The 27,335-nt window shown below is 43.5% G+C and overlaps 1 protein-coding gene across 5 annotated transcripts; it reads right to left on the reverse strand.

The window, feature by feature from the left end:
* On the reverse strand, nucleotides 1-27,335 carry PATL1 (PAT1 homolog 1, processing body mRNA decay factor). 5 transcript variants are annotated; one of them, XM_043914411.1, is made up of 20 exons: nucleotides 27,022-27,335; nucleotides 24,994-25,105; nucleotides 19,319-19,536; nucleotides 18,409-18,489; nucleotides 17,385-17,579; nucleotides 16,932-17,003; nucleotides 16,348-16,449; nucleotides 15,807-15,896; nucleotides 15,356-15,576; nucleotides 13,697-13,786; nucleotides 11,382-11,562; nucleotides 10,794-10,917; nucleotides 9,886-9,983; nucleotides 9,392-9,451; nucleotides 8,240-8,388; nucleotides 6,818-6,977; nucleotides 3,127-3,282; nucleotides 1,182-1,273; nucleotides 938-1,087; nucleotides 1-645 (listed from the first exon to the last, which is right to left on the reverse strand). In XM_043914411.1, exons 1-20 carry the CDS (start codon nucleotides 27,034-27,036, stop codon nucleotides 624-626), a joined length of 2,388 nt encoding a protein of 795 aa, XP_043770346.1. In that variant the 5' UTR covers nucleotides 27,037-27,335; the 3' UTR covers nucleotides 1-623. The 5 variants fall into 5 exon arrangements, with proteins under 5 accessions (XP_043770346.1, XP_043770339.1, XP_043770372.1 ...); XM_043914404.1 differs by lacking the exon at nucleotides 27,022-27,335 and adding an exon at nucleotides 25,192-26,899; XM_043914437.1 differs by lacking the exon at nucleotides 27,022-27,335 and adding an exon at nucleotides 22,274-22,314 and having other exon boundaries at nucleotides 24,994-25,102.

Raw genomic sequence — 27,335 nt, forward strand, 5'->3', positions numbered from 1 at the left:
TGCACACCCTACACTTTATTAGAACAAGTAGAACCCATCAAATTAATCACAAGATGGATGAGGAACAGACTAAAAACACATCAGCTGGTTTGTGGTTAGAGAAGGGATTGTGTGTCAACTAAATTTCTCAGCCTAAACTCGTTCTTTAAGGACCCTTTGGAGACCACATAATCGTACAAATCCGGGGTGTGTGCGCGCATATATATATATATTTCTACTTCATCAGCTTTCCTACAGTCATATTAATAAGGGGCGAGGAGGGAAGGAATCCTGTGGCAGGCTACGACCTACTCTGAGCTGGAGCAGTGGTGGGGGGATGAAGGGAGAGGTTATGTTTGTGTCTCGAGGGCAAAGAAAAGGCAGAATGGAGAAGAATCTAGTCAAGTGGGACATGCAGGACTGTCACACAGAAGGTAAGGAAACCAGCACAAGGATGAACCCAGCCACATTTCACAGAGCAGTGGGCAGTACCTGGCATTCAGAGACTACCCCTGTGAGTGGGGCTCGGTCCCACCAGACGCTCTGGGGAGTGAGCTACCTTCCCTCCCTCGTTAAAAACCACACTCCACTGGTGACGGCAGCTGAGCGGGAGGCAGCCAGAGGCCAGGACACGCGTGGAGCCTTTACCGTATCCCCTGAACTAGCCTGCGGCACAAAGAGAGAGAGGAGACCGTGTGAATGAGTTCAGAGAGCAGTCGCCTGCCCCAGAACCCCAGCCCGGCGTGACCTCTCCTGGACCCCAGCTCTCATCTCACTGGGAGGCTCTGCTGCGGCCACAGCGCTTTCATCCAGCAGACATTCGAGTATTTCACAGAAGTCTTTAATCTCTTCCACCGGATTCATGACATCCTACGCCCCTCTCACCCCCAGCCTCCTCAACGTAACTTCTAAAGTGCCAACTTCAGTGAGATGTGGAATTGTCCTGTTTCCAACTTACTGCAGTTTTGACTCCAGCAAGTTCAGTTTCTGTCGGTCAACATAACGAGAAAAGAGGGATACTAGGTTTGTGGGTATAGAGATTGGCTTGGCCAGGCCCGTCTGGGGAATCCGCAAAAGTTCTCGGGTTGCCACGAACATCACCTCCGTCCTGACAGGGAAAACCGATAATAATAATAATGTAAGAAAGGAATACAAAAGAGGACCTCAAAGAACTACAAAGAAGAAACACGGCCCAGACTGACCACGGGTTGCTTTGCGCCGATTCTGAAGCGGGGTCTGAGCTCTGTAGGTCTTCCCCGCGGCTCAGGACGACGAGGAGCAGTGACAGGCCGAACTGTGAGGAGACAGAGGGCGTCAGATAGCACTGCGCCGGCGCCGCGCCATGGCCAGGCCAGGCGGTCAGGGGAGGCGCTGAAGGCAGGCCCCCGCGCCGTGCTGCTCTGAGCCACTCAGAGCCGAGGCGGCCCCTCCTGACCCAGCAGTTCAGGCCCTCTCAAGGGCAACAGGAGCCCCTGGCTCCCCCATCCCACCCTTTGACTACAAGCGAACTCTTCCCTGCCCCAAGATAAGGGGGGGGGGGGGGGAGGGGGGTTAGCTTTTCTCCCAGAAGTATAAGGGAAAGTCACATGAAGACAAATTTTGAAACAGAAAATTAAAGTTTATAGAACAAACAAAAAAATACAAATAAAAAATAGAGTTTGAATTAAGAAAACAGGTGTTAAAGCCCTGTGAGAAAATATACAAAGAAAGGGAAATGGAATGATCAGGCTGTGAAGAAAACATTTCCTTAAAAAATGACATACATATCTGGAAATATAAAGGCTTAGAGGATGTTAATGAGAGTTTAAAAGATAAAAAGAGAGAGAGGATAAACAGATTCATCCACCATATCTAGGACTGTTAAAATTTAGCAACATGCTGTAGAGAGATATATAAATATTTATTTTACTCTGTGGGCAGTAACAGCAGAAATCATGGACTCTAAAGGGGCACAAACATGAACAAGACCGAGGTTAAACGCGTGAATCATGGCTATCATCAACCATGAAAAGAAGCTGGGCAGATTCTGGGATTCCATCCCCCCCTCTCTGAGTTCACCTCACCGAGGATAACTTTACCTTTCCACAAAGTTCCCTTCATGTCACTGTCAGAGACTGCCTTTATCAAAATTAAAGCTAAGAGACCAAATAACATGGAAGGCACATAACCTGGGGGCCCCGGTCTTACGTCCCAAGGCACTGTCACCCTCTCAGTCTCTGGGGTGCTCACGGCCCTTCGAGCCAGGCTCTCCAGGTTTGCAGGTGCCAGAAGAAAACCCTTGGGTCTCCTTTTCCCTTCACTGTACCGGATGGTCCCCAGTGAGCGCCACTGTGTACCCAGCATTAAACTGCATCATTCACGGCTGCCTGCTCATCTAAGCAACGCTGACATCACCTCCACTTTACAGATCAGGAAACCGGGGCTCAGCAAAGCGAAATGATCTGTTCATGGTCACAAACCTAGGACACGGTCGACGAGGAGTGGAAACCTGTTCTAAAAGCTCACGCTCTTCTTCTGTATTTACGCTTCCCCTGGGAGTCTCTGGACCTTTAATCTGATATAAAGGAAACAGGAACTGGGATGTCTCGTGGCAGAGACCACTAATTACCTACATAATCTGCTTTCCTCCTGCTAGATCTGACTTCACCCGTGGTGACAATGGCATGAACTCAGAGGTGTTCCAGCTTTCCCTGCACTTGGGTGTGGCACGTGACGGAGAGCTGGCCATTGAGATTAAGTAGAAGTTGGTGGTTACAGCTCTGGGAAGAGGTCCCAGTGAGGAGGCCAGCTCCCCCAAGCCCCTCAGCCCTCTAAACCCACCTCTCCTGATGCAGAGCGGGGCCCTGCACCCACACCCACCATGGACCCGAGAGGACGCAAGCGGGGCAGCCGCTGCTGGGACGGCACAGTGGGGGCCGGAGGAGTCTGCACCCCGACAGAAGCAGGTTTTCTCCACGTGCGGTACAGAGCACCCTGTCCTGTGAAAATCACTACATCTCCAGCTTCTGTCACCACGAGCTAAATGGAACTCCCGGCTGAAGGTTTCAGTTCCAACCCCTCACCCTCCTCTTCCCCCACCCCGACGGCCACAGCGCTTACTTTCAGCCGTAACTCAGACTGCGACGGCTCGCAGGGCTCAGGGCTCACCTTGTTCTGGAGCACAGCACAGAGGTGTGGGTTGGACGGAGCTGGGGCCGCTGCGCTCTGAGGTAGGTTCATCAGCTGCTGCAGAAGGCTGGTGACAGTCACTGGTGGAAGATGGTAGAGGAGGAGAGAGAAGGGACTCAATAGGCATGGCAGCACCTACGGAAAACAGAACGGACAGGCCGTCACAGTCTGCTACTGTACTTCAGCCTCACTGCCCCAGGCAAGCTGCAACAGAGGAGCCTGACAAGCAGCAGATGCTGTCAGCATCTCAGCAGCGGATTCCACGGGAACTGCTGAGGATTTTCCCACTCGCACAGAACAGCGTTACCTGTGTGAACCAAGGGTGCAAAATCACTTCTTAAACACATGGCAAGATACATGATAAAACATCGGTATTCATTCTGCAAATACTCAGATGCTCACAACATACCAGGCACTGTGGGCTAAAAACATGGTAAACAGCACACACCCTCAGGGCTCTAAACAGAGAAGCCGTGAGTAAACGGGCGACTTTAATACACCACGAGAGGCACTCTAGCACAGGTAAATTCTGAGAGTTAGAGACTTACTGAGAAGTATTTTCAGACTTAAGTGTATCTTGATTTATCTTTATAAAAGCTCAATGAGGAAATGGAGAATGATCAACCAATGTTTATAGATCAGAGAAGCAAGTGATCAGAAACTCAAGACTTTGATTACAAAGCTAGTAGCTAGAACCAGAATTCAAGGCTGTTGGATACCAGCCTGCTAGTTCACTCATTCTGCTTTGCCATAAGGCCCAGACTGGGAAATTAAAATACAGAGCTACTGGTGTAACTAGGTTATGACGCTTGAAAGGAAATCGAGGGTGCTTCCAGCACTCAATGACCATAGCATAAAAAATGATGGCTGGTTCTACTTTAAGTAGCATTCAAGGATAGAGAAGACTCCTTATCATGATCAACTATTCTAAATAAACAGCTTTAAAAATTAAAGCATTCTTGCGTGCGTACTAAGTCACTTCAGTTGTGTCCAACTCTGTGCGACCTATGGACTGTAATCTGCCAGGCCCCCCTGTCTATGGGCGTCTCCAGGCAGGAATCCTGGAGTGGGCTGCCATCCTCGCCTCCAGGGGATCTTTCCGACCCAGGGACGGCACCCATGTCTCTTCCATCTCCTGCACTGGCAGGTGAGGTCTTTACCACAAGTTCCACCTGGCAAGCCGGAAGCGTTTTTAAACATACACAAAAGTACAAACAACAGTACAGTGAAGTCCACGTACCCACAACCCAACTTCAACAACAATTCAATCAATAACAGGCTGCCAACCTCATTAAATCTACGTTCTTCCCATATCACGTCATCTTTTTCATAAACAGCAATACTTCAATTCTCTCACAATACTACCGTAACCGTGGAAGTTTAACTCCTTAATTATCATCTAATATCCATCTCCAAACTCAAATTCGTCCGACTGTCTCAAAAATGTCTAGGAGCTGATTTGTTCTAATGATGATTCAAATCAGACCCACACGTTGCATGTGGCTTTAAGGCTTTTAGAATCTGTTAACAGGTCCTCCATCACTTGCCCATCTCCTTTTCTCCAGCCATTTATTTGAAGAAATTGGGTCATCTGTCCCAGAGTTTGAATCTGGCTAATGGCACCTCTGTGGTGTCACTTAACAATGACCCGATCTTCAGTCTTTCCCCCATAAAAACTGGTAATTAGGATCAGAGGTTTGATTGAACTCCAGTTCAGCAGAGGGGGCAGGGTGGTTCGCAGCAAGGACACCCCACGGAGGGCCAAGAGCTCCCTGAGCGGGGTCAGGGAGCGCACAGTCACGCTGCTCCCCTCCCTGGGGCTGACGGTCATCTGTGGGTTCAGGTGTGGCCAGCCTGCCCTGACCAAAGAAGTGAGAAAAGCCCCATTCATCTCTAACCTCACGCTTTCAGCTCCAGGAATGGCTGCTGCCCAGATGGACTGTCTTTTCCATTAGGAGCTGTAAAACAGTAATTTTCTTGTTTCTTTGGAATTAGCTGAAATTCTTCCATAAAGAACTTCCTAATATCAACACTCTAGTCACCTTGACATTTGGCTGTAATGTGGCAGGGAAGTGTAATTATTATTTTCAGTAAATTATTATTTTCAGAATAATGAGTTGATGGCCGAGCAATCTCTCAAAGTGTTTAGTACATTTTTTTCATATCATTATGAACTCATTAAACATATCTGATCTACATCAATCCACTGGTATTAATTTTTGTTTCTGACACAAATTATCCCATTGTGACCGAAAGGAGGTTCCTTCAAGTTGGTCTGTGCATCTTTTACACAGAACCACAGTAATCTTTCAGCTTTCTTGGTTTCTGACATGATATTCCATAATTATCTTGTACGTTTTATGCCTCAGACCTGGAACCTGCTATTACTTCAAACAAACAGTATTTAGAAATGTGGTCTATTACTCTTTAACACATACAGGTAAAGTCTTAGCCTCTATATTCAACCAAGTTTTCCTCACTAGCAGGTAAGCTCCACTACAGCAGGCCTCTCGGGGTTCCTAACTCCTAGCACCAAGAACTAGGCGCTGTACTTATAGGTCCTAATCTGTGTGCCTGGTACACAGAAGTGCTTAGTAAGTATTTGCTGAGTGAAGAAATTCTTTCAATTCTATTATTTCAGAAAGAATAATTTTCACGTCTTTCGGGTTCACTCTCAAATTCCATTATTCTGAATCTCATACTTAGTAATACTAGCCCTTTGTGCTAACTGTATCAATTTCTTGCTTTGAACTACTAATACTATTTCGAATTTTGCTAATCTTTCAAGCACTGTGATAGGAATAAGCAGAGGGCAATTCTTACAAACTTGATAATCATATTTCAAATTCTAGCCCATGGCTTCCCTAGTGGCTCAGCAGTAAAGAATCTGCCTGCCAATTTAGGAGACATGGGTTTGATCCCTGGTATGGGAGGATCCCACATGCCTCGGAGTAACTATGCCAGTGTACCCCAACTACTAAAGCCCGCACACCCGAGAGCCTGTGCTCTGCAACCAGAGAAGTCCAAGCACCGTAACCAGAGTGGCCCTGCTTGCCGGCACTGGAGGAACGCCCACGCAGCGACAAAGACCCAGCACAGTCAAAAATAAATAAAATTTAAAACACTACTACTAAGAATAAAGAAAATAAAACCCACAAATTCTAGCCCAGTTTAAACTGCTTAAAAGCACTGGCCCAATTCCTGTGGGACACCATTCAAGTAAGCCTACAGGTCAGTGTTAAGCCACTAATAACAGCCCATGAATGATACTTTATATCCAGCAAGGTAACCAAGATCATAAACTGCAAATACTGAGCGGTCAGACCCAGCTGGGGGCCTGATCTTCTCTCCGTAAATACCGATTCAGCAAGTCAGGTAAGGCCGAACTATTTGCTTCCAAAGCAGTTCTGATACAGATCACAGCTTAACAGCTGTGTCAGATAAGATGGAATTACTGCTTTCCTCACGTTTAGGAACATGGTCTGTTGGATAAAGAAGTGGCATTAAAATTACAAAGAAGTAGTTTTTGCTTTAAATACTCAAATCATTAAGCCAAAGATTAGGTAAAAGAACACAAAAGGGAAAAGGGGGAAAATAAGAAGTCTGGCTTCTAGAAATCTTATCCACTGTGAAGACCCAAAGGAAAGAGGACCCCCACATGGCAGGTCACCTCATCCTGGGCGTCCTTCTTGATGAGGAAAGGGAGGTTCCTGGCTGTTGTCATGAGAATGTCAGCTGCTTGCTCTGTGGAGAGGAAAGGCAGAATCCGGGCCACCATTCTCTTCCCCTTTCGGATACACATGATCTGTACAAAGTGGTCATCACTTGGCCTGCGGGGGAAAACTTAGGTCAGCGAGAACAATGTAAAAACCCACTTTCCCCTCTCACATGTTACTGGATGAACACACTGCATTTATTTTCGCTCTGCAATGATCTGTACTACAAAACAGTGAGAATTACTTTACCAACTCTCAACCAAATAATAAAAAGTAAATTCTTCGAGTTTCATGAATACTGAAAATCATTTCAACACTTGTACATTAAAAAAACTAATCAAACTATAGGCATTGATTTCCTTTATTAACTTTCAAGTAACTACACAAATGACATAGTTAAAACAGCAAAATCTGAAAATATATATAAAAAATAATAATATTCATAATCTCAGAGATAATTTGCTAGTGTTATCATTTTGAAGACATTTCTGTTGTGTATATTTCTATCTTTCACTTTTTAAAAAGGGGGGGAACCCATATAATTTATATGGCTTGTTACTTGACTTTTTTTACTCAACAACTTATGAGCACTTTTCCATGGCAATAAATAACACTTTACACAGATTTTACTGGCTGCATAATAGTCCAATCTACGGAGAAACCCAGATTTATTGACCAAGCTCCCTGTCAGTCCAACCCTGAAAAGATGTGCTAAAAAGAAGGTCCTTTTCAAAAAGTTTTGTTTTGCGTATGTCCTGGCTTAAAAGAATCATCAATTCTCTTGAACGGGCAAAGACAAAGGGAGCGTCCTCTTGCATTCATCAAATAAATATTGTGATTTATAGAACATTTACCATTGGCAAGATTGTATTCCAGATACTGGGTGGGAGAGAGATGACAGAAAGACAGAGAAATTACACTAAGGAGCTTAGTCTCCACTGGAAGACTGATTGGCTTCCATAGCAAATAAGAACTGTATGGTAATCCCAAGAAAGTATGAATGTTTACACTTTCCATCTTAGTGGGAAAGAAAATACATAGATTACACGGTTGAACATTAGTAAGCATAAACTAGATACAATCTGTAAGCTCAACAAAAGAAACTAAATAATGTTTCCCACTGTCTCCAGCATCCAGAACTGTTCCTAATAGATATTGCAGAGGTACTTGCAAAATAAATGGATTTGAGATACATATATTTCTTCTCCCCCCGCTCAAAAGGATTCTAAAATGTTTTATATGGGGTGGCATTTGAGTTAGGCCAAAAGGAAAGACTCTGAGCTTACTGCAATGGTAAGGAAGGGTAAGGGCAGAATGTATAAAGCTCAAAGGAATCTAGCGATACTAATGTTTTTACCAAAGGACACAATTCTTACCTCTCCTGTCCAGGCAATTTCCCCCTTAAGTTGTCATACATGCAACAAACTTTGTGCTTTCTTTCATCCATCAGGGCAGGTCGCTCTTCTTCCACACTTAGGAGGTAACGCCTTTCGTAATCCTCCACGTCAAGCAGTAAACTGTAGGTCTGAGAGAGACACAGCAGGCCTCAGCAACTCAGAGCATCAGGTAAACAACCTCGCAGCTTAGGACTACCAGGCAACAACACAAGAGTGAGAGCCCACGGAAATAAGAATCAGAGGGAAAAAACCTGCTCTTTTAAACCCAGAGAAACACAGTGAAACAACTTAAAAAAAAAAATTCCTTCAGGTATCATTCCCTGTCCCTTCTTGACCACTTTCCAAACTTTCCAGCAGCAGCAGCAGCGTAGTAATGTAAACGATGGGAACCACGGCGCCCAGTGACGCCCTCTGTCTGTAAAAGCGGTAACAGCTAGCTTGACTACAGGGTCCCAGGCCCTGTCCAAGCACTGTGCAAATACTCACTCACCGGATACTCACCACAGCCCAGTGAGAAACAGACTCCTACCCCTTTCATTTTTAAAGATAAAGAAACCAAGGACAGCACAGAAAAGTTAAATAACCTGCCTCAAGTCACAGACTTGGTGAGAAATGACTAAGACATGATTCGGAGCCTGTTCTCAGAGTCTGTGCTCTTAACTCCTATACTCATGCCCCAAAACATGGTGTTTTATACTTCAACACTAACTGCCTACTACTGATTTTCCTTAGAACCCAGGACAGTGCCCAGCACTCAGGGAATGGTCAATAAATATACATGAACTGACTGAACAGACAATCAATTCACAGGCAGAACAGTGTAATTTTTCTTTTCGTTTTCTTAGAAAGATGCCCTGCCCTAAAACACTGAGCCGTTAACTGAACAAGCTTGGACAAAACCCCAGGACTTCTAACTGTAACTGCAGTGCCTTCTCCATGAGGCCATAGGTGAGGTAAACCACATTCCTTTCCAGCATGCCCTATACACAACAGGCACTTTACACAGACATGTACATTAATTAAAATCACAGGACACTAACCGATTGCTTACTTTCCCACATGCTGCGTACACATATATTTCACAGTTTGCTTAACTGAAACTACAGCAACTTTAGCAATGCTAAAACTTACTTTCTCAATTATGAAAAGGGTTTTTCGTCTTTTGTCCCGAACCTGTTTTTCTTTTGTCTCCTAAAAAAAGACAAGACTTTTTAATATGAACTCTCATGTTAAGAAAAATTTACTGCTGGTAAATTCTATAGGTAATTCTATTTGTCACAGTACTGTGAGGATTAATAACCAAACAAAAGTAACGTGGAGAAAGGTCACAGAGTTGACTGAATTAACCCACATATAAACTATTAACTAAATTCATAGCTAAGCAAAAGGTATTGGAGAATGCAATGGAAAATGAAGATATCATAGGAAAATCTTAAACACATAGAAAATGATAGTTTTAAAAATTGGAATAAACAGCTAATGCTGTTTGTAGCCAGGGTTACCCAGTTCAAAGGCTCCTGCCACCCCAGGTCCTGCCTGGCTGCCTTAGAATTTCAACCCAGGGACCCTTGAAGAAGCAGCGCTGACCCAGACTTCCTTAAACACACAGTTCTGTGGCTACTTACATCATCCTCACTCCGAGATGTCACAACAGCATCAATCATTTTTCGGGGATTATTCACACTAGAGACAGTGAGCTTTCCCAAAGAGCCCTCAAACTGCACTGCAAGGACAAAAAATTGCCAACAAGTAAAAACCCAGCAACGCAGGCAGACAGCATTCAAAGATCATTGCAGTCTCTCTTTTCTGGCCCCACTGCGTGGCCAGTTGTTGTTCAGTCGCTGAGTCGTCTCTGACTCTTTATGACCCCATGGACTGCAGCCCACCAGGCTCCTCTGTCCGTGTGATTTCCCAGGCAAGAATACTGAAGCAGGCTGCCATTTCCTTCTCCAGCGGATCTTCCTGACCCAGGGAATGAGCCTGCGTCTCCTCTGTCCCTTGCACTGGTAGGTGGTTCTCTACTACTGAGCCTCCAGGGAAGCCCCACTGTGTTGCATGTGGGGATTTTATTTCCCCTGACCAGGGATGGAACTCAAGCCCCCTGCAGTGGAAGCACAGAGTCATAACCACTAGACTGCCAGGGAGGTCCTATGTTCTCTAGTCTACTCAGGACCTAAAAATTTACTACAAAAATCAATGTATTATCTAAGGCAATCTCAAAATCTATCCTTTCCCAGTTTTTTTTTTTTTGGTTGTAATAATAAAAAGTCTGAAATATCTTCCCCTTATCTATTTTATGGATACTAGAAATTACAACATTTTAAGAAGTCATGGAATCTCAAGCAGAAATGGACTTAAAAGGTCATCTGTCAAACTATTCACTCCATGTTGAATAAGGCGGACCTCCCCACCTGTCAAGGACGACAGCACCTTGCACGTCAAACATCTCCGTCCCGTCATCTGCACAGTTGCCGCTGTTCTGTCAGCAGCACAGCGCATCTCTCCGCTGTGGGTGTGGGGACAGGGACCTCACCTGGCTTGTAGGTGTGCTCCAGCTTGGCCACCTGAGGCGTGATGAGCTTGGTACGCTCCTTTTTCGGGCCATCACCTTGCACTTCTTCAGCAGCTGACAGTTTCTCCAGTTTTTCAAAGTAATTCTACCACGTGAGAAGATGATTTCAGTTGCACCAAGCACAGAATATGACTGCTCTTTACCACGAAACAACTTATACCAGTGGCAGCAATACTACTCGTACTCTATAAACGTATTCGTTTTTAACTTTTGTTAGATTGCCAAGAATTTACTTTATCAAAAAATCCCAGCCTTCCAAATTAGCATCAATGAAAACATCATTAGACTGCCAAAATTCTTAATTTAAGAACCACAGTACTGATGCCAAAAAGATTTGAAAATATTGGTTTGAAAGTCTCTACAGTTTAGAAATAAAAGGCATATATGCAAACCTTTCAGTGAATATTGTGATTCTTCGGCTTGAAAAACGGGACAGATTTCTTACTCACTTGAAGACTACCTCAGAAGAAAATTCTACCAATATTTAAATGGGTACCTTCACCAGGGTAAGCGACTAAACTTATCTTTCAAATGGCACAGAGGACATACCTGGTAATAAAAATCATCCAGGTAGGGATCAGTGCTTTGCAGTTGCATCATCTGGATTTTAGAGACCCAGTCTTTTTCTCGCTGCAGCATGAGGTTGGCATACGGATCCTTTCGGATATGATCCTGATGACTGCTCCGGTGACCCCCTCTGTCTCCTGCACCGTTGAGATTCCGATGCTGACTGGAAAAGAAATACAGGCCACATGCACTCCAAGTGGATACATGAATTACGTCTTGTAACAATACTGCAGTAAAACAGGCCAACTAAAAAAAAAAAAAGATTCCCCTTTGCTTTTATTAAAAGAGGAGCGAAAAAGAATAGAATCTTAACAGAATTTGAGAGGAAAGAGCTATGCAATACATAATGAGAGGACTAGCCTATGATCTGAGTGCCTTACCGTTAGCTAAGCACTTTCACCTATGGACTTGTGTATAAGCCCCACAATAACCCTATGAGGTTTGTAGGTTTATTTTCCCCACTTAAGACAATAAATTGAGCTCAGAAGAGATCAGGTAACTTGCCCAGAGCAGTACTCCTGGCAGCAGTGGGAGGTCTGAACACAGGCCAGCCTGACTCCATGTCTACATACTTTTCACAATGTGTCGAAAATTATGATATACTTTAAACAGAAAAGTCCAGCAAACATTATTCAAAAATCCATTTATTCACAATCTGGACTTAATGAAAAAATTATTGGGTCAAATTTGCTTCAGATTTTTAAAAATTAATATTAAAGTAATACAGTGCTATGTTTACAGTTGAAGGCCCACCTACAGCCCTTGAGATCACAGTTTCCAGCTTCCCTTCCTTCCTGTAGGAACCACTATCCTGACTTTGATACATATCCTTCATGAAATATTTTTATACTTTTATTACTTGTACATCTACCTTTAAATATCATACAGTAGTATTCCATTTTACATAAATGGTATTAGGCATAAAATTCTGCTCCTTGATTCTTATTCAATATTATGTGTTTCATACTTGTCCACACTGATAATATACCCAGGTATATTCTGAGAAGTAAAACTGCTAGGATTCAATGTATCCACATTATCAACCTTATTGTTTATTGCCAAATTCTCTCTCCAAAGGCTATATATACTCCATTTCTGCTAACGACAGTGTTGAGACACTTCATGTTTTGCTGAGGATATAAAATGGTTATCTAATTTCAATCTGCACTCTTCTGATTATAAGTGAGCCTAAAAATCTTTTCGTTTTTATGAGCCATGTAGGTTTCCTCTATTGAAAAATGCACACTTGTGTTTGATGCCTTTTGTTATATGGAAGTTTAATATATTTTTACAATTTCATTGAAAATATTTGTAAACACCTTTATTCAGTGATAACTGCTGTACAAAGAACTGTACAATTTAATGTATACAAGCTGTTAAGTCTGGACACATGCAAACACCGGTGATGCCATCAGCATAAACAAGGCACTAGACATATACACCCACTCCTTGGGTCTCTTTGTTCTTCTTCCCTTTTTTGGGGGTGGGGGGGTAAGACACTTAACATGAGATCTACCCTTTTAAATTCTGAAATGCACAACACTATAATGTCAATTGCAGGCCTGAGAAGTTTCGTATTTTAACAATCAAATGTATTATCAATCTTTTCCTTTATGGTTTGTATTTTTTGTGTCTTAAAGGCCCATACTAGTTTTTTACCTCTGCAAAAAATATTCTGTAATTTTTTTTTGAAAGAAAAAGGAAATTATACACAAAGAACCATAAAAGGGAAGGCTGAGAAAATTTCAAAGTTGTGTATAATTCTCTTATGTATAAGAATGATGATAAATGATGATAAAGCTCCAGGAAAGCAAGGGTTTGGTATGTCTTGTTCTTTCAATCCCCCAAACTGACCACAGTAGCTGGTACACAGCTGGGGCCACATATATAAATATATATTTGAATGAGGATTAAACAGAGGCAAGAAGAAAGTGACTGTTGGCTTTACATAAAACCCAAACATAATGCTAGAGACTATACTTCAAGACCGCCTCTGAGCCGAGATGGTAAACAAAATGCAGTTAAAAGTATGGGAAGAACTTGGTAAGAAGTGAGTATAATATGTTGACCACCCCCCACCCCAGATCTGCATTTCAGAATTTTGTTAACTTGGAAATAAGTTGATAAGCTCTAGTCATTCAAAGCTTGTGCATTAAAAACATAAAACAGCACATATGATCTGACTTAGCCAGTTGAAATAAGCTCAATATTGATTAAATTTACTTAAAAAGCAAGCTAAATTAGGTTTCAAAAATGAAACCTAAATGAAGAAGCCACGAGAGGAGATAAGCACTTACCTTCTACTCTGCTGCTGCCTCTGGTGCAGGAGCCGGCGGTGCTGTGGGTGAAGGTGGGTTGTGTCTGGTCTAAACACTGGGGCCTGCGATCTAAGAAAAAAGGCAAAGATGATCAGTTCTGTCCTTCTGATGACCTGAAGTTTTAAAGAATGTGGTCAACACTGGATCACTTCACACAGGTTCACCCAAGGGAATGCTGGTGTCTACGCTAAGATCTTTCAGAAGGAAGATATAGCTGTATTTTTATGTATTCCACAAAAGACAATTCTCAACTCCTAAGAAGACAATCATAAAATCTGAGTAAACCAGCAGTAAGCTAGTTTAATTCTCTTTGCTCCTAACTGTTAGAGAAGTCTCTATCTAAATTTAATGTACTCAAATTCACATTTGGAAATGACACTGAAAATATACATGTGATGGTTAATATGTCAACTTGTCTAAGATACCCAACTGTTTGGACAGTCACTCATCTAGATATTGCTGTGATGGTATTTTGTTGATGCTATTAACATTTACAATTAGCTAACTTTAAGAAATAGAGAGATGGCCCTAGATAATGTGGGTGGGCCTTGCCAATCAGCTGAAGGCCCTAAAAGGAAAACCAGTTTCCCAGAGAAGGAATTTTGCCTCAAGACTGGAACATGGGAAGGCCTGACTGAGTTTCCAGCCTGCTCACCTGCCCTACAAATTCAGACCTCAGGTTGCAACCACAAGTCCTAACAGAATGTCCAGCCTGCTGGCCTGCCCTACGGATTTTGGACTTCCTAACCCCACAATCATGTAAGCCAATGCCTTAGAGTAAATCTGTTCTTTATTTATGTATACCCTATTGGTTTTGCTTCTCAGGAGAACCCTGAGACAACGTGATATATAAAAAACACAATTTCACTGAAGAAGCAACTTAAACCTCTCTTATCGTAAAATCACAGTGGAAGCAAGCAAGTAGCTAAGCACTTTGATTAGCTGACAACTCAGCATCCATATCTCTGTTCCTCTTTTTTTTTTTTGGCTGCATGATCTCAGTTCCCCTGACTGAACCTGGGCCATGGCAGTGAAAGCATGGAGTCCTAACCACGGGACCGTCAGGGACTTCCCTCTCTGCTGCTTAGTGTAAGACCATTCTTGTTAAGTGAGAAGCACTGTGTGCATGTATGTGTGTGTGTGTCAAATGGATACATAAGACGTAAGAAACTTTAGAAGAAATGAAAAAGGTGACTAATGTGCAAATGTAAGCAGGAAGCATCTTGTTGTTGTTTAGTTGTTCAGTTGTGTCCTACTCTTTGTGACCCCAAGGACTGTAGCTCATCAGGCTCCTCTGTCCATGGGACTTCCCAGGCAAGAATCCTGGAGGGGTCGCCATTTCCTTCTCCAGGGGATCCTACCAACCCAGGGATGGAACCCACCTCTCCAGCACTAGCAGGCAGTTCTTTATCACTGAGCCATCTGGCAAGCCCAGGAAGCAAGTGACTCGAGGGAAATGTGATTCATATGAAACCTTGGAGACCTTCAAACATTTCTGTGTTTGGCAACTTGAGGATCAAATAACATCTCAAAATACATCATTTGAAAATAGCAAAGAGACTTCTACCTTCTACCACTAAACGTCAATGATCAAGACGCTCAGTGGACAAGGAATAGACAGCGGCACTTTCTGTATACCTTAGGTTTTGCAGGTGGGGTCCTGGACCGGGGGGGTGCTGCTGCGGAGGTGGCGGTGTAGCGGGGGGTGGGGCGCTGAAGAAGGCGCGGAAGCCTGGCGCCGGGGGGAGCATCTGCCCGACTCGCCCTTGCAACAGCTTGGGATTCATGGCAGCAAGCGGGCTGCCCACGAATCCAGGGACCCGTGCAAACTGGCTGGGAGACATCCGTCCGGGCTGTAGCTGCAAGAACAAGATCTTGGATTTAGTTGACTGGCAGGTCCCCTTACTTTCATCCATAGAATAGTGAATACTGCTTCCATCAGTAACTTTGCTTGAGAAAGTAATGGGGGGAAGAAAGAAGAGGCAGTAGGAATTGACTAGTAGCAAAAAAAAAAGGGGGGGAATGTGAGCTAGTGAACCTTAGGAGGGTAAGGCGAGCTCTTGACGGGCTGAGCTAATCCTAGGCTTACCTGCGCTCCTCCAAGAAGCTGTGCTCTCTGGAGGGGGCTGAGGACAGGAGGGACACTAGGGGGGAAAGGGTGGCCCAGCAGGGAGGAGTTCTAAAAAAAAAAAGGAAAAGAAAACATTAGAGTCATACCATAAAAACAGGGAAATAACAGCGGAACTCAATAGAAATGCAGAATAGACGTGGACAGGAAAACTCTCAAAGGGTGGAGCTGAGCTGTCCACTGAAGGAATGTAAGAGAGAGCAATGCTAGAAATCACCAAGCACTAGGATTATGTAACGTGAAAAAGAAAGCAGTAGACTGAAGGACTGTAATAGCACGAAACCAGATCATACCAAGTTTAGATCTTTAAAGATACGAAATGAGTTGAGGTAAGAAATAGCTGAACACGATGAACCATTATCTCCTGACCTGGGGACTCTAAGATCCAGAAATTCAAGTATGGAGATTATGAAAAACATTATCATTTAGGAGGTATCAATACACCAGGCACTGATCAGAAAATACACACTGCACGTCTTCACTAGGTTGCAGAGTGACATACCGGGACACTGCAGAGCTGGTTTGGAGACATCCTCTCACCATAGGGAGCAGGATACCGTGGTGGCATTGGGGGCCGAACATGGACAGGCTTTGGACACAGAATCTACGAGGACAAACATACATACAACTACACTCAGTGAAGTCAGTTTTTCCTCCACCTATACTCCCTCCCCTCGAGCACTGGCAGAGACACAGAACTCAATGCAAAGCCCTACTTCTAAGCAAACTGCTATGGCTCTGGTCCACATGTAGAACCTTCAGTCACTTCCTCTCACAAATATCAAGCAACGTGCCACTTTTTAACTGAGGAAGATTTAGCTAATTCTCCAGTTATCCCCACCCTTCCATGCTATCTGAGGGAGGTACCAGCAGATATTCTGACTTGCAAATTCTCTCCAAGAGGATATGTTTTGGTAGCAGTGAGGGAGATGGAATGATAAGAAAGCTGGAGGATTAACTAAGTCCTATTCTGAAGCCCCTGTGATATGGCCGCCATGCTCAGCTCTTTCGTGTCCACTGTGACTCCACCATTTCAGAGGATATTGAGCCTAACTAGGCCATACCAGTACCACCCTCCCCCCATACCTTCCACATTGGCCTTCCTTTCCAGCTGCTGGTTTCAGGTGGAGGGAAGTCTATGGAACAGGACTGCACAGGCTCTAGGGAAAGCAGGGATATCTTAAAGGTAAAAAGGGATGTGGACAATGCTCTGTGTTCCCACTCCCCCCAGCTTTCAGCCACCTCTCTGCCAAGGTTGTGGGCAGCCAGCAAAACACTTTAAAAAGGATATTTACACTAAATGTGGTTAACTACCCTTTTTCTCCCCCAATTAAAAGGCAGCAGCACCAGGAGCAGCACCAGCAAAGGGCATTGGGGAATGTGTCTCTTATTTGTGCTAACTTCTCCTCTAATTGGCTATTTTTCTTTCTAATCTAATGCCTACCCCACACTTCCACCCTCCTCCCAGTAGCACATTTCCCAAAGAATTGTGCCCAGATTCCCAGTATCCTGGGCTGAGTGCCTGTTGATGAGAGGTACCTGCTGGTTGAAGCTGGGCACAGCCATCTGCTTAGGTGGGGTGCCTATGGGGACAGCTTTAACAGGAGGACTCCCAATGACAGGCGAGGTGGACCGCCTTGGTAATGCACGCTCGGAAAGGTCCCGATCGTCTTCTGGGCCCTGGGGGGGCCTCTGAGGCAAGGCATATTCTAACACAGACACTGTAGGCATTTCCTATTTGAGGAAGTAGTGTTAAAAAAATTAGCTAGCTCGAAATCTCTTAATCACCTTTCCAGATGCCCAATACCTTGAGAAATTATTTTTAAAATTTCTATTTAGTTTCATTTCACATCCAGTAAAATTTACCCTCTGTGGCATATAGAAGTAAATTCTGATAAATGTACCAAGTCCTGGACCTACCACCAAAATCAAGACACAGAAGTTTTATCACTCCCCAAACTTCCTCAGTACCACCCCTTTGTAGTCTAAATCTCCCATTACCCTCAACCACTGCAAACATCAATCTGTTCTGTCCTGACAGTTGTGCCTAAATATGACTGTGTGTGTGTTCAGTCGCTTGGTTGTGTCCGACTCTCTGCGGCCCTGTGGACTGTAGCCCGCCAGGTTCCTCTGTCCATGTATTCCAGGCAGGAATACTGCAGTGAGCTGCCATTTCCTACTCCAGGGCATCTTCCTGGCCCAGGGGTAGAACCCATGTCTCTTCCAGCTCCTGCACTGCAGGCAGATTCTTTATCACTAGCGTCACCTGGGAAGCCCCTAAAATGATTGTAATTGAAATTGAGATCATAAGCTGCCAAAATTTTCAAGTTCCAACGGCTCCCTTTCAACCATTTCCAAGGAAAGCACAACCAAGTGCGCATTACCATGGAGTCTGAGGCTCAGCTGTGGCTGCTGGACGGTGAGATCAACACAAGGCCAGCAGGGAGCACACATCTATACATCGCCGCAGCAAGGCGGCGGTGGGGGGGGGGGGGGGGGTGGGCAACAACAAGAGCCAGGCTGCGGATGCTAGGAATTTTATATAATGAAAAACGTCTAGTACCTGAGCAAGCAGGGGTCCTCGGATTCGCCTCAGAACTTCGGATCCATCCCAGATGCTGGAATTCAGACTTCCTGGTTGGGGCTAGCAAGAAAGGAAAACACACACATAGTGTGGAATAGTGCAGACTCTCTGGGCAACTTATCAGTTTGTGCTGAAAAAAGCTCCCAAAGAGCTGCAACTGTTGAAGATAAAGAAACTATAGCATTCTGTGAAAGAGAAAGTGAAGTCACTCAGTCCTGTCCGACTCTGCGATCCCATGGACTGTAGCCTACCAGGCTCCTCCGTCCATGGGATTCTCCAGGCAAGAATACTGGAGTGGGTTGCCATCTCCTTCTCCAGGGGATCTTCCCGACCCAGGGATCAAACCCGGGTCTCCTGCACTGCAGGCAGATACTTTACCATCTGAGCCACCAAGGGAGCCCCTATATAGCATTCTAGAAAATACCTTATATCCCAATGTCATCTCCTGAATTGCTATCATAAGGAATAATATCACCAAATTTCTATGGCACGTGTAATTCTCTCAGTATAATAAATGAAATCAAATAGCAGTCAGTTCAGTTCAGTTCAGTTCAGTCCCTCAGTCGTGTCCAACTCTTTGCGACCCCATGAATCGCAGCACACCAGGTCTCCCTGTCCATCACCAGCTTCCGGGTCTACTCAAATTCATGCCCATCGAGTTGGTGATGCCATCCAGCCATCTCATCCTCTGTCGTCCCCTTCTCCTCCTGCCCCCAATCCCTCCCAGCATCAGGGTCTTTTCCAATGAGTCATCTCTTCGCATGAGGTGGCCAAAGTACTGGAGTTTCAGCTTCAGCATCACTCCTTCCAATGAACACCCAGAAATAGCAATAGCAAAGCCCAATACTCTGCTTCAATTACTAGTCTGCTCCAGCTCACAGCCACTTACTTGCAACACTGGCCTGGTCTGTACCGCCCTCATGATAGCTGGGTCTTCGAGTTCATTTTCAATCACCATCTTACTGAGCCTCTCTGCCAGATTTTCCTCATGGTCACCCAACAAGTCCATCTCATCCCTTTCCCCATTGCCGGTTTGTTCATTAACTGCTGCAGGCAGCTTCTCTTCCAGTTCAGCCAGGCGCTCATGTGCTTCCTGCCAATCATCATCTACGAGGAAATCAGAAAAAGAAACAGAGTTCATATTGGAATAAAAAGTTTCATGAAATTCTTCTATTAACCAAATAAACAGTTCCAACTCCAGAAGACAGGTGGGAAGTTAAATTTCCACCTAGACACATGAAATAAGGTTTAAATTAACAGGGTGCATTTGAAGGGGGCTTCTCACTATTGAGAACAAACATCCTATCAGGAATAAAATTCAAACGTTTTGAGTAATAGATTAATACATTAGCAATGGCATCTAGATTATATTCTGAAACTGATTTCTAAATTGGTGATATATATGTATACTACACCTGTGGGTTTGAGATTCTGTGACATTTTAGGCAAAAACTCATGCTAGCATACAACTTTCTCTTAGATAACTGTCACCTTCTTTACAAGCTTTTAAATCCATTCATTTCATCCAGTTAGTGTGTTTTGAGCATCTATTATGTGACAAACACTGTTCTAGGTGCATGGCATACATCGCCATAAGAAACAGACAAGGAAAGTGACATTTGGGCAAAAATTCAAGAGTTAAGAAGTTAGCCATGTGGATATCTAGGGGAAGAGTGTCTCAGGCAGAGGACGGTCAGTATCGAGGACTTAGGATGGGAGACTGACAATTTTCAGAAGCAGCAAGGACTGTGTTTGGACTGAACAAACAAGGGTGAAGAGTAGAAGAAAAACGAGGTCGGTGTGGATCAGAAGGAACTCTCGAAGGTCCTTTAGAGCTGCTCTGAAATGGGGCCCCTGGAGGTCAGGATGTGGCTGGACTTGCTGAAAGAATCGATCTGGCTGATGTGCTGAGAACAGATTTGGAGAGAAGAGGGTCACACTACGGAAAGCATGGAGGTCTGTTAGGAGGCTACTCCAAGTACGCCCAGGGTAAAGGTGAGGGTCGGCCCTCTTGTTTAACTGTCTCCATTTCTGTATACTACTATAGAGTCTGTATCACTGATACTAGGTTAGTTTCTCATTGTTTATGATGACAGAGCATCATTTCGCAGATGAAAATCTTCAGAAGCCTTTATCAGCTTCTCCAGAACTAGACCTCACCTCCATCACTCCTCTCATTCCAGGCTCCTTAACCACATCACTCATCATTCCCTTCTACCTCCATCATAAAAGCGCTACTATTTTGCTCCTTTTAGCACTCAAATTCAGATACCTTTCTTTCCCTCCTCACTGACGCTTTCTCTAAATAATCTTTTCATTTTAATTCTTACCATCGCCTCATCTAACCCACCAAAACCCCATGTAATCTCTTGCATAAGTTACGTATTTTTATTCTTATTTTAGTTTTGTATGTTATGCAAAATCCAACATAAAGAGACAATAGGTAATTCTCTTTATAACTAACATCACAACACAGAATTCTGAGAACTGTCCTTAATGACAACCCTCCCCATTTAATTTTTCTATATATCTCATTTAAAGAAAGGAGAAGGACTGCAAACAACATGCAAAGAAAAAAAAAGTGTCTTGTATATACTCAGGGTGTAATAAATGATAGTTACTTCAAAAAAAGATTCAGACCTTCATATGCAACTTGTTAAAAGTATCTCTCCTCTTTTTTCCTGTTTACAATACATGTTTGCTAAAAAAATTTAAACATTATACAAATATGTAACTTCGTGAAACTTCCCCACAATTCTTCAGTAATGTTAAATTTTTAAAAGTAGAAACATGTAACTACTGATAAAAACAAGGTTAAGTGGGATTTCCAAATTTATAATCTGATACGATCAGAACCACTGTGTAGTCTTGGAGCACTGTGGTAGATTTGAATGTACTATGTACAGTAAGGGAAAAATATAGTTTAGACGAAAATTTATAGTACTAAATCATCAGTTATTAAAAAAAAGAATAGCATAATCAAAAATCAATTGTGACAATATTTTGTGCCATCTTTGCTAAAGAAGAGTAAGCTAAGCATGCTCTGAAGACCAACTGCTTTTTCCAACCTCACTGACTCAACAATGCCAAAAAAGGGGGGAAAAAAAAAGAAGTAGTCTATAATCCCAAATTATGGGATTTTTAAAAAACATTACCCAAATTTAAGAAACTGATTTGTTAATGGATTAATTCTAATGTAGAAGAGTTTCCATTCACTTCTCATAATCCTATTTACTAACTTTACTATATGTAAAGTTATAATCTACTTGTCCTTAGTAATTAATTTAAAAAACACTGATTAGTAGCCATATTCTGTAAGAAAGGCTCTGTTGTGAATTGTTACTTTTTCAAACATGTAAGTAAAGAAATCTATGCCACAGAACACCATCGTTGTCATTTTAGGTATTTCTTGTTTTGTGAAGCAATGTCAGAGAACACACATGTCCTTGGTGTAAAAGGACACTTCACTCTGTATCTTCTTCGAATGACTGAAAAAGAGAGTTACTTGTTTGTTTGACGTCAACCCACGCTCATCAAAATGACAAAGGGTAGGGGAAAAAAATAACAAGAGAAATGAAGTGAAAGATATACCTATTTTCCTTCAACTAATTAACCTATACTCTGGGACTTCCCTGGTGGTCCAATGGCTAAGACTCTGTGCTCCCAATGCAGACAGCCCTGGTTCAACCCCTGGTCAGGGAACTAGATCCCATATGCCACAATGAAGATTCTCATGTGACAAAACTAAGACTCAGTACAGCCAAATAAACACAAATGTTTAAAAAAATTAACCTATACCCAGATGTGAGTTACTAAAACCCTGTCTGCTTTTATAAACACGTACTTGTTGTGGTAGTTCCCTTCAAATTTGTCTCAGGGATATATCTGAATAAAAACAAAATAAAGAAGAAACAGAGTTAATTTAATTTTAGAGCAATCTCAGTCTCTAAAGATTTCAGCAGCTATCAGTAAAAAGGAGGAAGAAAGAATGAGGATCCTTCCACGTGGAGTCAGAAGATTTCCAAGGATTCCCCAAAGACTGTTAAAACATAACTTGTAGTTTACACTGATTGTATTTATAGTTACTTAACCTCTCTGGCACTTTCCTTCTTCATTGGCTAAAATGACGATAATAATAGTACCTACTTCATAAGGTTGCTATGAGGATTAATAATATATGTAAAACATTTAGAATGGTCCCGAGCATATAATAAGCACCTTGGAAGTGTAAGCTTTCATTTTTAGAGAATGAGTTGAGGTTACTGTGGCCCATTTATTGCTCAAAGATGATGCAAATGTTTTTTTCCATGCAAAGACACTGACTAGTTTCTTACAGAAAGGTGACATCAGAGCATTTGTAGCCAGTGACTTAAAATAACTACTGTATTAACAGGTACTACTCAAGATACTCACTCCTGGAGTTAAAAACCATCAAGTCAAAACATATATCACAGGTCTAACATTCTACCTTCTTGTTTAAATTCTCTACCCACCTATGGAAATATATTAAACAAGTCACAGGTAGATTTAGAAAGAACTTTTCTTTTATAAATCTGTATACTATTTATATCGAGGTGTCAGGAGGAACTAGGATTTTAACCTTACAATTGCCTCAATGTTAAGGGCTCACATTTGAAAATCTTTTCTCCACTACAGACTCTGTAGACCAAGAAGTCCTTAATCATCCTTGTGCCTCAGGGTACAAAAATGGGCTACCCACATGCTATTTCACTGCTCTTACTTTTTACCACCTGTTCTTTTACTGTGTAACCCTAGGGGCTTTTTCAATGTGTGTGCATTTTTCGCTTTTCCATCCCATAAAATACAATTCTGCATACTTTAAAATACTTTTAAGGCAATACTTTCCTTATCTTGGGAGAAACACAGAAATTCAGGAAAAAAAACTGTCAAGCACTCTGGAGGGCAGGGAGAAGGCAAGACCATTTCTCTCCTGTCCAGGTTCAAAACTGAGGACATTTACTATATCTCACCTTAATATACTTCATTTTAATACAGACTAATTTGCTACAAAATGGTAACATTCAGTACAATATTTTAAGAGAGAAAGAGTTCCAGAAGCAAGCACACACTTGTTTGTAGCTTTATCGTATTCTTTAGGTTTTCACCTAAAGTTTCAAATATAATCTGCAATTCCCATCAGTTCCCTGCTTTTGTCATTCTCTGTTCTTCCTCCCCTTCCCTGTGATCTCCATGGAGAAAGAACAGCATCTTAGATCATGTCATCCTCTTGGATGAGCTCATCCCTTAAATTACGGCTGTAATCCAAAAGGTCTTCAGTTCCCTGTTGTAATGAGCCTTGCTTCTACCTTAAATACTTCTCTTGCTGCTCCCAAAAGCAGCAGTTTTAGCTCTCCAGTGAATTCTGTAAACCCTGACTGAACAGAGAACATTTTTTCATTTTTGCCAGTTCACTCAACTCGGTCTAAGCTTAAACAAACTTAAGCCATTTTGGTCACTGCAAAACCAGTAGCCAATATGATATTTTTAAAGACCTCTTGTTTGTTTTTAATGTTCTACATTTTGGGGTTACCCCATACTGATAAGTTTCCTCTTCTTCTTCCTTATTACTTAAGTTTGAATATTTGTTGCTTAGACAGAGTTCAAAGAAACTCCATATATTCACACATCCCAGGGTAAATGTGGTCATTGTTGTTTTTCAACACCATCAGTCAAAGCAAAGGGTAGCTGCATCTCTCTCTTTTTTTTGGCCTCGCACATGCTGGATCTTAGTTCTCCAACCAGAAATGGACCCCAGGCCCTTGGCAGTGAGAGTTCAGTCCTAAGCACTGGACCACCAGGGAATTCCCTTACCTATTCATCTTTTAAGTACAGTTTAATTTTAACTTATAAGAATGCTTGTTCTAGAATCTCAATTTTTGAACTTTATCATATAAACTTGCCCCCTAAATTTCTCATCTCAGTAATTATAACTGTGACCTCTACTTTAGTTTGGCTGTTTAATTTTTTAACCTCTTCCAACTCCCGAAATATTTTCTATCTCCAGGGATGAGAAAATCCCATCTGTGCACAGCACTTTTCTAACTTATGAAGACTTTCTATCACCGAAATTCTTGGAATCAAAAACTCTATTTTACTGAATATACTACAGTACAACAGCAGGAGCATGCTATATACTATTGATCAACTAAATTTTAAAACATACATATCTGAATCTGAGTTTTCTTCTAGGCCACTAGTTTTCCTTAAGTTATATGTTCCAGAAAAAATATTTCCTTCTTCTAAGACTATTTTAAGCCTTTATAAAATGTGCACTTCTTTAATCACTTGATTTTCTCATAGTGTCAACTGAGGGCCACAGATCATAAAACTGGAAGGGACAGGGCTTAGAGAAACACCTGGTTATGTAAGTGAGGCAAACAGAAGCCGAGAGGAGCAGGGTAGATGCTCGGCGTGAAGAACAGAAGTCTGCCAACTCTGTGAATGAGGATACTCCTGCTAAGACAAAAGTATCAATGCTGATAAAAAGACAGCATTTGAAAAGAGCAGGAGACCAAGACATTATAAAAGAAAGCTGTCACTTACCAACTGCACCTGACCCAAATGTATCATCATTGAATTGATCAATCTCTTCGTCCTCCTCTCCCAGGCCCTGAAATGCATCTTCATCTTCATCCAGAGGACAATCCTCCAAAGACTAAAAAAAAAAAAAGAGAAAAAAGATTAGCTATTCAGGAAGTTCACAACTTCATTTTCAAAATGTTCTAAAAATGTTCTTCTTACCTTACCAATCAACACAATAGCTTCATTATGACTTTCTGTACAGATGGCATTTTTTCTATCCCCCAATTTCCCTGACATTGGAAGATTCAGTACCTTTTCTTTCAACTTCTCTTTCCTATTTATTTAACCTCTTCCCCCAAACTTCCATTTCTCTATTTATCAAGGCTCTAATAATAGCATTTCCTCATGCAACCAAGAAATTAGGCCTGCAACTTCCTTTCCATCACTGGTTACAATGACAACTGAAAATGAACACTTGCCCGAGTTATTATTTTTCACTTAAATTCTCATCTTCCCCATGTTCATGTCATATTCTCAACTATGAATCCCTTTTAAAGCTTTCTCTTCATTTTCCTTCACCCATTTTGTTTTTCTATAGGCTCAAACTTTGTAGAGAAAGCTAAGTTTTCAATCACAGTGAACTCTTGAAAAACTGTGATGTGACAAGTTCGAGCTCCGTCTCTACTCCTCCAAGTGATGCCAACCTGGACAAGCCACACCCCTTCTGATTAATTCATTCAATACTTTCTGAGCACCTACTGTGTCTCAGGCTGTGTTAAGACTTTAAACCACAATCTCTTTTAAGTGGTAATGCAGGGACAATACCATCTCCTTCAGAGGTGTTGTGAGGCTCAAAGAAGGCAAAGTTTTAGACAAACGCTGGATATTGCTAAACAATGCTAGATATCACCATAACAACCTAGGTGTGTTCTAAACATTCCCTTCCCTCGCCCTTCATTTCACTTCTCAACTGATTAATTTTCCAAGTTTTCTTGGGAACTTTGCCTACTGCATCTCATCACTTCTCTCCATATTTACATAAAGCCAGTTTGATCTTGAGCCATTCCTATCAAATAGCAGGTCTATGTGTCCACAGTTTTCAAAGACTCAGGGTCGGAACTCCACACTCTCTCTGCAGTCACATTTCTGATATATCTTGACTGACCACCTCTCAGCAAGGCTGTTCCCAAATGAAAAGTTAGGTTCAAGGGCCAGTCTACCCATCTTAAGTACTCCCAAACCCAACACGAAACAAGCAGGCGACTGCCTCCACATCAGAAGCAACTTCTCGAAGCACTCGCAAACCACGAAAGTCTACCGAACCAAATCACTGCTTCTCAAATTGGAGAGGCTCTTAGGGATTACCTAGACCAACCCTGTCAGTTCTACAAATCCCAGAAACCCTGTCCAAGGATCAGAAGTCGCTAGAGGTCACACAGCGAGTTAGCCTCAGGGCCAAGACTCTCGACAAGTCCCGCATTCCCGGGACCTTCCCCCAACCCACGTCTCCGTCCACTCTCCCCCAAGGAACTTCTGCGGGACACAGCCCTCCCCAACCCCCAGTCCTCTTCAGTCAACAGTCCTCGGCCCCAGTCAGAAGGCAAGTCCGGGCCCCGGGGACCTGACGGTCGCCCGTTTGTGAGAGGGAGACGCTTCCGTGTCCAGGGCGGGAAACGCGTCTCTGGCCTTTCCCGAGTGACTCCTCCACAGGAATCACCGGCTGCGGGAGCAAGGCTCTCCCCTCGGCGCTCCTCCGGGGCTGGGGGCTGTGTGGTCACGGTACTTCACGGGCCCGCCCCACCCCAACACAGAGGTCAGCTCTCTCCGCCGGCCGCCGACAGGGCTGTCCCGCCCCCCCCGAAGCTGGCTCACCACCCGCGGCTGAAACCCGCGACCCCAGAACCGACGCCCTCCAAGAGGTCCCCCGGGTCCCCCCGGCCACCCCCTCCCCCCAAGAGCGCGGGACCGACGCGCGTGAGAGACAGACAGAAAGAGAGCTGGGCTTGTGCGGGAGCAAGGGAGGGGTCACTTCCGGTCGCGGCGGCTCACCTCGTAGCGGAACATTCTTGGGGAGGGGGGGGAGGGAGCGGGGAGGGGAATGGGAGAGGGAGGGAAGAAGCGCCGACTCTCCGGGCTCCTCCGCGCGCGGGTCCTCCACCGGCTCGCGACCCCTGGCCGCCGCCGTACGCCAGCGCGTGCGTGGGGACGTGCGCAGGCGCGCCTCGGAGCGGGCGGCCGCCCCGGCGCCCGGCGGCGGCGGCTGCGCGGGGACAGATTTGGCGTCCGGCTTCCTAGTCTCAGCGGCGGGAAGGAGGTCCCGCGGCGAGAGACTGCGCACGCGCCGCCCGTCGGGGGCTTCCTCG

This window comes from Cervus elaphus, chromosome 1 (assembly GCF_910594005.1).
Source record: "Cervus elaphus chromosome 1, mCerEla1.1, whole genome shotgun sequence".
NCBI classification, from domain to species: domain Eukaryota; kingdom Metazoa; phylum Chordata; class Mammalia; order Artiodactyla; family Cervidae; genus Cervus; species Cervus elaphus.